At 37.9% G+C, this 12,978-nt stretch overlaps 1 protein-coding gene across 2 annotated transcripts; it reads left to right on the top strand.

The window, feature by feature from the left end:
- Window positions 1-4,755: 4,755 nt before the first annotated feature.
- On the top strand, window positions 4,756-11,909 carry rhoub (ras homolog family member Ub). Of its 2 annotated transcripts, XR_008642329.2 has the most exons (4): window positions 4,756-5,179; window positions 6,688-6,746; window positions 9,724-10,575; window positions 10,629-11,909. XR_008642329.2 is itself a non-coding variant. In XM_055196002.2 (3 exons), exons 1-3 carry the CDS (start codon window positions 4,981-4,983, stop codon window positions 10,177-10,179), a joined length of 714 nt encoding a protein of 237 aa, XP_055051977.2. In that variant the 5' UTR covers window positions 4,756-4,980; the 3' UTR covers window positions 10,180-11,909. The 2 variants fall into 2 exon arrangements, 1 of the variants encoding a protein (XP_055051977.2); XM_055196002.2 differs by having other exon boundaries at window positions 9,724-11,909.
- The last annotated feature ends 1,069 nt before the right edge of the window (window positions 11,910-12,978 follow it).

A 12,978-nucleotide genomic window follows, 5' to 3' on the forward strand; every position in this document is an offset into this window, starting at 1 on the left:
CATCCGCGTCCGGCTCGCGCGCGCACGCGTCCGCGCAGCTTTCCGAGTATAGTCCCCGCGGCTACACGCGGATGGCCGCGTTCGACACTACGCAATACAAATGATTTCTTATTCAAATTATTAGTCTAACAGGCTGTCAGGGCAGCACTGATTTGGAGACATTTACAGTACATTAAAACATTAGGATAGGTGAAGAAAAGTAACTGATCCACCATTGCAAACACAGTTTAGAACAAACAACGAGACAACAAAGAACAGGAATCAAACAAACATGCTCCAGGGCTTTCTGTTCTTGGAAGAAGTAAAAGTTAAAGAAGAGAAACGATAGTGTGTGTGCAAATGCTGTCTATTTCCTTTGTATAATTGTTTATAGTGGAGTGCCCTGTCTAAATATTTTCACGCGCATGCGCTGTTGTACGCGGACTGTACGCGCACTGTCCGCGCGGTCTCAAATTTTGGGCCGCACGCGCACGGTCCGCGCGGCCGGCCGCGGACCCTCTTGATGACGAAAATGACGTCATGCGGACGGCGCGCGTACGCGGACGTCCCTAGTATACTTTCGGCTTTAAACGGAGAGAAGTAGCGCCGGTTACAATGTTCTTCCGCAAGACGCATGCAGTGCGTCTCAGTGGGTAGTTGCATACGTGTGTCTCCGTTGTTAAAGTTTATTGTATGATTTATCGTTAATTTGAGACTTATTTTAACAATCGGGAGTCATGTAAACATGACATCACGGGCGTCTTTTCTGGTCAGTCGTCATGAAAACATGGCGTTTGGAACAGAGTGAAAACAAACTACATATCACTGTATACCACCAGTAGGCTACCGGTAAGTTATGTGTGAAATCACTACCTGTCTGACTATCAAACTAGACAATAAATATTTTTTTAGTTTGTCACATGTAGACTAATATGAAGGTGATAACGTCTTTAACCCTTAGTGCAGGAGTCACAAGTGTTTTGTTTTAGACATAATAGTAAAGGTAATGGTTCAATTAAAGGACTGCTAAAAGAAAAGCTGCAAATTAACAAACTATTAATAAACCTACCATATGTTGTAGGCATAAAAGTTATAAATTAGGAGATTTGTCATTTTGACAAAGGCAAACGATACACTGTATATTCACATAAAGCCATACCCACACTGCTGGTGTAGCCCACCTTTTGTCCTGAGACTTTAATATGGCATTAATGGCAAAAATGTGCTAGCTCACCATTAATTAGAAATAAAAAGGTTGGCAAAAAATGCATCTGAAAACTCACCAGATTGATGCTTTAAAATATGTAATTTTAAAAAAAATTCTAAAGGGGGAGCAGCATGCTCCCGGACCCTAGGGGTAATATTCTTCTCATCTTTTTCACCCCTGACCCATTTTCATGCCTGAAAGGTCTCCAAAAAATCTTTATTTTGGAGTTAGTTGAACCAATGTTAAAATGAAAGCTATTTTACAATATACATATTATTGGTTTCTGTAGGAAAAAAGAGCGGGTGGTGGCAGCGGAGCTCATTGGGTGCTCAGCACCCCTAAAGCTCTAACCCTAGAATCGCCTCTGCTGTCAGAAATAAAGGTACAGAACTTTACCTTTTCTGTTGTTGGGGTGCTACCCTGAGGTTCTGTTTTGTACTTTTACAGGTAGGCCTATACAAAACAATACAATGTTGTAGCTTTGTGGGTGCATTTACCTTAAGGACCTATTGTGTATCATCCCTTATGAGAATTAACCATGTTTTTTGTGGTAAAAAGTGTTTTTTTTAACTGTAGTAAAACCATGGTTATTTTTCGTAAGGGTTTAAAGGTAAAATTAAATGTTTTGTACCCCTGACATTACACAGTCGGCACCCTAAAGGTACACATTCGGTAGGATAGTCAGCAGCACTTTGGGTTAAAATTAGATCTGATTCCTGTGAATACAGTCGGAGACAAAAGTATTTTTAGCTGCATTAGCGCTACAATGTGTAAAAGTTTTGGGTTTTGTTTGTGAAACGTCACATTAACAAGATAATCAAAACAGCATATCTAACGAAACTGGTTTATTGGGGATCATAAAGACTGGGTGGATTTTTTTATTGTAGGGTGGCCGTTTTCATAGACCACCAGCACACATTTGGGTCCAAACCATATAAAAAAAAGATGTACAACGCAACGCCGCTTCTTTCCATTGTAATAAACTGAATCCCCAAAACGCTCAAGCGCCCAATTCAACCACTCCCCTTGAACGTCTCATTTGACTGGCTTGCTAAAAAAGGTAAGTTAAATCTTATTTTGTCGGTGTGAAATAACACATAAATCGAAAATTGATAGTTAATTATATCTTCAATCTTACCTCGAAGCTCCGAGAGTCCGCTCAGAGTAGCTGTCAATCACAAATTCATAACGACACGCCCCGTTTCTATAACATCAAATAACATTAGTAGCTACAATCACAAAAATGAGCAATTAAACATATATCAGCGTGATAACAAATCGTTTTCAGAAAATTTTGTTGGAAATGTATTTTACTTTTTTATTTTGACTCGAGTCCCGTTTGTTTGCATGGAGAGGGCGGGGTTTATGACTTGTACTGCAGCCATCCACCAGGGGGCGATCAAAGAGCCAGAGGCAGGCTTCACTTTTTAAATGTATGAAGCATACCCGGTGCTAACACCTTGTAAAAGTGGATTTTGCATAATATGTGCCCTTTAATAGCTGTTATTTATTATAAGGAGTCCTATTAATGTATTGGCATTTGTAACGCCAAGGACATGGGTTCAGATTTCCTGGGAAGTTGTTATACACTGAATATACTTGTAAGTCGTTTGGCATGAAAGCATCTGCCAAAGGAGTTTTAATGTAATTGCTCACTTAAGAGAAGGCTCTTTTGATTCGAGATTGTGACTGCTGTAATACTGCATCCTTCCTATTGCAATCAAGCAACTGAGTATTTTACAATGAGTTTAAACATAATGACCTTCATTCAAAATATTATCAATGGTTTGAGTCACAGATCTGAGTAGGTGTTGATTGTAGGCTACTTGTGTTTATTTGCAGATCCCCTGTTGTGGTTTTACTTTGTGGTAGTTTTTATTCGGGCTTTTATTCAAAGCGATCAGTCATTATTTATCCGTCATTTTCATATGAATAACATATCTATACTGTATATTAGTCTGAGACACAACAAAATATCTGACAGTTGATACTCAGATTGAATTTAATTATAAACTTTATGTCTCCTGAGATATAAAAAAAATAAAGGTAAACAAACACGTCAATTTAGTTGCAAGGTAAATAAAAATATAATAACATTCTCTCCAGACATCATGGAGAGCCATTATGTCAATGCTGTCAAGTGCAATTAGTCACCTGACCATAAAACCCTTCAACCCTTTATCACCTTACTGTAGCTATATTTGAAGTTAATATAGATATGAAGTCGTGGCAAAACAAATAGTTAATTTTCTGGTAGGTCATTAGCTAGCTTACTGTATTTTTTATATTCACTATGAAAAATTAAACCTGACGCCTTTTAATGAACTTGTTTACGAAAAGAAAAAACTTTATTTAACACTTTTCTCGCCATTGACGCAAGAGAAAACATTTCCATGCTTTCGTGACGAGTTTTTATGATAATCTGTAATTCCGCTATTATCACTAGATGGCGCTGTTACTCAATTTATAAAAAAATTGATGCAAAAACGAATTTAATTAATTTTAAACAGTATGTTTTCATAATCGTTCTGAATCTGATCTCTAACAAAATTCCTTACCAAAAAAATTCAATTATTTCAGCTTTTTACTCAAAACGTGGCATTTTTTAAGACACCTACCCATATTTATGAAGTAATAAAAAGAGAACAAATGAAGATAGGATGAAACTTTTTCCCATGTTTTTTTTTTTTGAAAGTAGATGGTCTGTTCTTTCATTTGATATATTGTATGCTTATATATTTATAGAATACATTTTTCCTGGAAGACATTTTTTGAAACTTGTGAAAATCATAAAAAATGCAGGCTGGCTACTTTTTTAATAAAAGCCGGCGGGGAATGAGTTAATTTGTATCGGTATCACTTTGTAAAACAATATAGCTTTGGGGAAATGTGTTTTTTGAATGGTTATTTTCTAGTTATTGAATCTAATATCTACACATCCTGATCGTTTGTCAGGTTATTTGAGAAATGCACCACCAAGTGGCAGCAAAGTTCTGTTTAGCACTATAATGGCCCACAAAAGTTTGCCAAAAATTCAAGCAAATATTGCTGTTCAATGGTAACAAACTATAACATTAATAGTAATTTATTTAACTTTTTTTGCCATTGATGAATTGTCATTTACTATAAATATTAAACATTTCTAAACAAACAAACATTTTCATTTTATTAGGCCTATTTAATTTTCATAAACTTACAATTAAAATTAGTTACAGATTTATCTTTTCAAATGTATTATTTTAAAATAGTAATTAACACACTTCAGAGTAAAGTTTTTTTTCTTACCTTTACATTATCTTTGATAACAACAGAAAGCAACATAAAGGGTTAAAAGTTCCTTACAAATACAGGCCGATAAAGTAACCTATTTATTTACAAAACTATGATCCCTAATTAACAAACGTGACTAATAGATATAACCAATTATTACCAAGATTTTTATCATTATACCCTTACCATTGTTTCCATTGGCACAGGGTTGGAGAAGTTGATCCGCGCGTGTTTTCAAAAGTCTTGAGAAGGGGAGGAGCTAGTCTAATGAGGGTTGACTATAAAAGCTGCCTCTCCCCGTACTCTCACTATTACGTGCTGATCGTGTATTAAGGAGAGTTGGCGTTTGTGGATACAGTGGTCATACAGGACCCTTACTACTGGACCAGGATCATTTACGCAAAGCTCGTAGACTATTCACAAGTGCAGATACGTGCTCTCATTCTCATGTGTTTATCTCGGGTCACTCCTTTAGGAGTGTGCCATCAACCCGCGGTCCCTTCAAGCTGCGCGCCTGAACGCAAATGGATTATAGTAACCTGATGGCGCCTCCGGTACCGCCGCACAAACCCAGAACTCCCAGCCTCGCGCACGGACAGGGCAGGCTGTTAAAGTGCGTGTTTCTCGGCGACGGAGCCGTGGGGAAAACCAGCCTGATTGTCAGCTACACGACGAACGGATATCCTACGAAATACGTGCCGACAGCCTTTGACGACTTCTCAGGTGAGTGCAGTTTACAAATGCGCGCGCCGCAAGTGTTGCGCACTGAACGCGTTCTGATCTATATAAAAAAATTGGAAGTAGCCTCATTTAACAGCATTAGACAACGTCTCGACCAACTACGTATGTGTCTGAGTTGTTAAAGTGCTTTGCATAGTTTTTGAGTTATTATGGGGCCATAAATGCTGTGCGTAAACTAAAGGATAGCAAAATGATAAGAATAATAAAACGCATGTTGTTTAAAATGAACCTTAACCCTTTTTGATTTAAAGCCCCTTCATTGTCCAAAACAGCCTCCACTCTCACAATTTCTACCTTATTAATTTAAATGTTTGATATAAAACACCTATTTTAGCTTATTTTAATGCTTGTTTTGTCTTGTTTTAAATGATTAAGTCATCTTGAAAGTTTGGGGAGACCCCTGTGGGCTACAGACCTAATACGGAGTTGTGTGGTCAAAAATACTAAGTGTAAAATTACTGTACAAGAATAGGACACATGACATAAATGCATTATCTACACAAACACAAACAAACAATACCTGCTAGTAAAGTATTAAAGCCCTTTACATTACAACATGTAGTATTATGTATTGCTTTAATAATAATTGTAATAATAATACTATAAAAACATAATAGTTCTTTTGTTTATTGAATGTTTAAGATTTTTCTCCTCGATTATGAATGGCTTTTGTCTAGTTGTCATTGTTCATATCTCCAGTAGTCCCCCACAAGCATGTCTTTGTGTTATCTATGTGTAAAGCTCTTGCGCAACTACGCCTGACCTATAAATCCGGCTTATAAAATCCGTTGGGTCCACTTGTTGCAAAATCTCTGAGCTGATATTGTATGCTGGTTCACCATGGTGATGTCATCCTCAACCCCTGGAACAAGATCTGGCATCTGCAGACTGATTTCAGAGCAGTTACGCAATTCAACAGGTGGCACTTTGGGGAGAAAGGGGCTGAATTAGGGATCATATGACGGGGATTTGGAGACAATTACACAATGGCTCCTTAAAGGCTAAAACGCTTTGAAGTGGCATATCACCAAGATCTCGGTTATTGTGTTTCATAGTTCACTTTACAGTGGCATGTTGGAATTAACTTACTTTCCCATCGATTTTGTACAGATTTCTTTATACAATGAATGAAAGGCTGAGATAAGCGACACCCAGAATTATCAATACACCAGCAAACTGAAATTTAAGTCCTTAATCTTGGCATCCTTGCTGCATGAAAGAAGTGATTGTGGATTTTTGAACAAATCTTTTTAGTGACTTTCATTCGTGAATCAAATTAATTTTATTCTGTGACTCCATGATCAAGGTCAAAATTATGAATTAGCAATTGAAATTTCAGTCTTAGACAAAGTTTGTATTGCTTTTACAAAGCTTGAGCACTTTTATGATATGTGAAGGCCTGCTTTTGTTCACAATGTCAGGTGACTCAATGGAAACAGGTGTGTGTTTGTCTTTTGAGTAAAGTGACTCATTATTTTTTCTTTTTTTAGCGGTTGTACAGGTGGATGGTCAGCCTGTCAGACTTCAGCTGTGTGACACTGCTGGACAGGTAAGAGCTTAAGTGCACCTTCACATTGGTGTATAAATTAGTCAAATGTTTAAACAATACGAATGGGATCTCGCCACTTACTATCCTAAAAATAAAGTTTCCTTAAGTGTTCTTTTTCAGACTGTATGGGTCCATAAAGGACCTTTAACATCTGCGTATGCTTTCAAGCTACAAAGCGGTTTTGTAGTGAATGAAAGTACTACAGACTATTAAAAGCTAAAAAAGAAATGAAGTTTAAAGTATATTTGACTCTCTTGGAGAACCAAAAATGGTTCACCTACATTCTCAGAAAAATGTACATGAAGGTACAAAAGTTGTCACTGGGGTGGTACCTTTATAAAAAGTACACTTTTGTACCTAAATCATGCATATTGGTACCGTAGAGGTACATACTGGCACCTCAAGGGTACATATCTGTACTTAAAAGGTACATATTAGGACCTTTTTTTATAGACGTTTCAGCAGTAACAACATAAACATGCAGCTTTCGTGGTTATCACGTAACTTCCGGTTAACTCTGGGAAGAATAAGTAACAACAAAGTCCTTTTAAAGTAGTTTATTTATATAAGAAGTAAAATAAACAACACGCAGATTACATAAGAACCCAAAACTTTTGTTATTTTCGACTAGGTTTGTGTTTAAGAGTTCGGTTTCAGCAAGTAGTCAGACTATTAAACAAACACAAACCAGAAGTAAAGTTCGAACCAGAAGCTTATCGCGTCACCGCACGTGCGCCCGATGAAACAGTCTATACACTCTATTGCTGCGTTCACACCAGTTGCGGTAGAGGCGTCAAGCACGAGTGATTTTAATGTTAAGTCAATGTGAAGATGCGTTCTCGATTTCGCCTCATTCACGCGTCTAGTTTGCAAATGGCGCAAATTGAGCATTGCCGAACTTTGCCGAAATTTGAACTTTGGCGGAAAAACGCGCCGCATTAACCAATCAGGAGCTTGCTCTAGTAGTGATGTGATTACAGGAAGCGATCGGAGTCGGAGAAGCCCCTCCCATGACGCAAATTTCCGCATGACTGTCTCGATGACTAGAATTTCACTCGCGGTTTTCACGCACGAATGAAGCAAGTAAACTCAAAATGTTCAAGCGGCAAACTAGACATGGTAGATGCGAAATGAACGCCTTAAACACGGCAGGCGTGAACCCATGATAAAAAATGCTGGGTTATTTTTAACCCAGCGTTGGGTCAAACCCAGACTATTGGGTTGTAATTGAACCTGTGCTTGGTTGTTTTAACCCATTGTTGGGTGAATTATAAATATTTTCTGGGTTAATTTAACCCAACTGCTGGGCTCGACCCATCTGACCCAATGTGGGGTTAAAAATAACCCAGCATGTTTAAGAGCATAAGGTAATTTTGTACCTTTTTCTGAGAATGTATGACATCACTGCGAATAAACCCTTTTAAAAAAAGTGTATGTTCGCCTCCAGCATTTACGAAAAGTGGGTCTTGCGTTACCTCACATTTTCCAGTCGTTCCTATTTTCTCACGTTTGTTTCCATTTCATTTGAATGTCTTGCATCAGAATCAAATTCCCTTCTGTTGCTTGCTGAAAAGAGGATTTGGAAAGTGATTGAAATGCCAAACGCCTAGCAATCGGATAAGATCAGAGCTGACACCATACTGTGAGGAAATCATAAAGGTGAAGGGAACAATCCTCAAGCTATTGGCACCGTAGTTATTGGAGCTCACACAGGCTTAGACAAAGTACCGCGCAACCGCCGGTTGTACCTCCGAGCATCGCTTCTTACGCCAAACATTTTAATGCCATTTGTTAATAGCTTCAGTTGTGTAACTAGATTTCAAATAATTTCCATGTTCCAGTGCGGCGTGTTTGCATGTCAAAAGATTTTATTCATTGAATCGATTCAAATTTCCACTGTATTGTTTGAATTCAATTTCCGAACAAAGACAGACTTCGCCCTTTTAGTACATAAACAATAAATCCTTTTATACACCAATGCAGGGACAAGCTTGGCGAACCAGTTAAAGTAGGTTATACCGCAGTCTTTCATATAAGGAACGAACATAGCCAAAAGCAGAAAAACAAAAGGATAGTTTTACAGGGAAACAAAAGTCTCTCGCTTGTGGAATCAAACCGGATTTAGTATATTCCAATTATGTTTTGCAGGTGTCCAGATTAAACGTTCAATCATACGATATCTGTTTGTGTCTCATGTATAGCATTGCATTAACAGTGCAAAATGTCATAGGTTCATGCATATTGATAAAAATGTATACCTTTTGGATAAAAGCATATGTTGAATGCATGTTAAATGTCAGTGAGGCAGTATGTAGAGACACATTTGAGAAAGTAATTCATATCCGAGAAGTTTGTAAAACAAAGCAAGATAAAACAAAGGTATTGAAAACATAGATGCGAGAGAGAAGTGCTGTTCTCCAAATGTTCCTCTGATTTATGTTTTCATGTACGGCGTGAACGGGACAGGGTGTGCCAGAGTTAAAAACTTTGGCCGAGTTTTAAAGATTAAAGTGCTCGCTGCACGTTCCACATGCAATGTTCTTTGCAAACGCCAGCCTGTAATTTCGTTTAATTGCTCGGGGGAATTATAAAACTCCCCAGAGTGGCTTAAGAGATTTTATTGTTTGAATAACAATTTGGGATCCTGTAAATGATTTTTGAGAAGGCCTCACAAGGATTTTACTTGCGCAACCATGTAAATAATGTCTGTAATGATGTGCTTTGGTAATCACTACGAAATGAAAATTTTATTATTCGCTTGCGCCATGAGATGCATGGAAAACGAGAAGATTTTTATTGCTTTTCCTCACTAAATAAACATATAATTTCATGAGTCATACAGGTTGGGGTGAATAAATGATATTATATTCATTATTTGGTGTAGCGTTTCTTTTAAATGAATAGGTGCATCTTGATTGAGGAGTCATCGAGTTGTTTGTACATCACATTTACCCCCTCTTTTATTCTCTCATCACAGGACGAATTCGATAAATTGCGTCACTTCTGCTACACGCGAACCGACGTCCTCCTGTTGTGCTTCAGTGTGGTTAGCCCCGCCTCCTTCCAGAACGTCAGCGAGAAATGGGTACCGGAGATTCGCCGCCGTTGTCCCCTCACACCCGTGTTGCTGGTGGGCACCCAGTGCGACCTGCGCCAGGACGTCAAGGTCCTCATCGAACTGGCACGCAGACGCGAGCAACCCGTCCCGGAAGAGGACGCCCGCGTGCTCGCGGACAAAGTCGGAGCGGTAGCCTACGTGGAATGCTCCTCCCTCACACAGAAAAACTTGAAGGAGGTGTTCGACGCCGCCATCTCCGTAGGCCTCCGACATTCAGACCGGAGAGCAAGGAGAGAACGGAAGGTCAACAGTACTGCTGATAAAATCAAAATAATCTCAAAGTCATGGTGGAAAAAATATATCTGCATACAGTAGCAACAATGGAGCAGATCTATCATAGAGGAATGAAGAATCTGATAGACACTGGAAAACTTTATAGTACTCGTATGGATGATAAGACTCGGTAGAGTGTCCACGAGAGCAAATGTGTAATGATACTGATAGCTTCTCAGTATTTCAACCTCAGTACGTTTGAACATTGAATCATTTCTTCAATCGCTTTACTGGAATTCGAACAGTGCTGGTTATTCCCAGTTCTTGATGGACTGAAAAAAAGACATTTTATTATGGTTTTGAAAATCATCTACTGCTTTTGTTTTTATAACCAAATATGGTGCAACACTATATACTTTATATTTATTTAGCCATGTCGCCTACCCGAAAAATGCATGAATATCCAGGTCGCATGTTATTGATCCCAGCATGCTGATGGTTCTTCAAAAATTTTAAGTATTTTGGTGAACTTTTTTTTAAAGCATATTAAGAGGCAACTAGAGATGCATCGATATAATCACATCGGTTGATAAAAGCGGCTAACAAAATTTCTTTAAAAACTGCAGATAGTCATGGCCGATATATCCTGTCAATCAAAAGAGAACAAGAAAATGCAATAAATGTAATGTTTATTGTTCAATATTAAAGGTCATTATATAAATGAATAACATGAAAATGAATTTAATCTTCAGAATGTAGTTAATGCAAGTTTATATAACCCCCAAACTATCTGTATCGGCAGATATCAGTCTGAACAATCGGTGGGAAAATTTTATATCTGTGCATCTCTAGAGGCAACCCAAAAAAGGTTCATTCATATCCCAAAGCTTTGTACTGAAATGAAGCAGATGTTCATTGTGTGCCTTTATTTGATCATTTTGATTCATTAAGATCATCAAGTGTAAATGAACACTTTTGTCTTTGCAATGTGAAACAAATTGTGTTTAATTTGGGCTTTGCATGAAATGAGTTGCATAAAGGTGAAAGGTTATAAGCGACAGGTCCAATTTGCGTTTGTTAATGCCAAATCTTTGTTTAACTGTCTTTTTTCTATTTGTAATGTGCCATGTTTAATACAAAGTTATTTGGCCGCACCCTCTTGTTTAACCAGCGGCCAATGAGATTTGTTGAATTTGCTTCTCATTATTCAGAAGCCCAGATTCAGTCAGTCAGTCAGACATCAACCAAAAACAACAGAGCGCAACAGGAGGAGGGTTCCAAAAGTAAAAATTCGGTCTGTTTGGTCTTCAGACAAAATTATTTTGAACATCTATGTCTTTCAAGACACGATGACCATGTACTTCAAGGTTACTCAGAAATAAGAGTTACTTCAGTGGAAATCATAAATGTGTATGAACTTACTATGATCTTTGAATATTTCAATGATTCGTATGGGGAGAAAATTAAGTCTTTAGTCTACAAACTTGGCCTACACACTGTAATTTGTATATTTTGTAATAAACTGCAAATATGTGGGGTTGGATATTGGAGAGTCTTTATAGATTTATATAAAACCATGACAGATTTAGTTAATCTAAAAAACTGAAATGTAAAAAAACTTCTGGAACCCAGATGGGCGTTAACTTTTGCGTCCCATACACCACACCTGTTTTATTGTCACAGAGTAATCTATTGTCGATTTGTACAATTATGATTGTATTTTAACTTTCTTTTACTTTTAAAACACTCCTGTTTGGACGGCGTAAGAGTGTTTGGGTTGCTGACTGCTATCCGTGATTTCATGGAAAATAAATGTGATGTTTTAACTAAAACCTGTTTGTGTGGTTTATTGTGCTGTTTGTAATCATTCATCATGCACATTAAAAATAAGAAAGTAAAAGTGCAGGGATGCCATAAAGGAACGATTTTTCATTCGCCAAATAACATTGTCTCTATTTCCCTATTGTGATGTATATCCAAGCAAAACTGCTTCTGAAATAAGGAAAAAATAGGCAGGGTTCCCACGGGTCCTTGAAATCCTTGAAAGTTTCTGAATCTGGGGATGGAAATTCAAGGCCCTGGGAAGTTTTTGAAAATATACATACATAGATACAGGTCATTGAAAGTGCTTGAATCTATTTTATAGAAGAAGTTTTCTGGAAAAAAAATCCATATTATTCCCTGTGTAGTGTAGGATAATATCATAACAATTGTAGACTTTTTAAACACGCGTGCTAAACTGTTCGCTTTAAATGCTTATATCTTCTGTATACGAAGGTTACTTCATACCAAAAAGCTTTTTTTGCATAGTTGTGTTTGACACATGAAAACGTCTCGGGTTACGTATGTAACTGTTGTTCCCTGAAAAGGGAACAAGACACTGCGTCTACCTTGCCATACTGCCTGCGTCTCTGTAACGCCGTCTTTGGCAATATTTCAGATAGCGATATACATCCTGGCTCCCGCGTCACCCTGTCTTTGTCGTTAAGCCTCACCATTGGTTGAATTCGATATACACATCCAGACGCACTTTCCCTTGGAGGCGTCCCCATAGTGTCACTGCAGTGACGCAGCGCGAGTTCCCTCGAAAGGGAACTGTAACAATATATTTTTAAGGTAACACGATGTAATCTTGCTCTCACTTGAAATGTGTCCCCACATTTACTTGGACCTGGAAAGTCCTTGAAAGGTCCTTGAATTTGAAGTTAACGTAGGTGTGGGAACCCTGAATAGGGCGTGACTTGATTTCATCCATTGGGAACTGATTGGATTGTTGGAAATATTAAAGGCATTGCAAACAAAACAAACAAAAATAAAATACAATCAGGGTTTTGGCTAGGTGGGTTACAGCTATGACCTTAATCTTGTGAGATGTTGGGTTTAGGATTAGGTTTGGGGGTA

Source organism: Misgurnus anguillicaudatus, chromosome 24 (assembly GCF_027580225.2).
Source record: "Misgurnus anguillicaudatus chromosome 24, ASM2758022v2, whole genome shotgun sequence".
Lineage (NCBI taxonomy): Eukaryota > Metazoa > Chordata > Actinopteri > Cypriniformes > Cobitidae > Misgurnus > Misgurnus anguillicaudatus.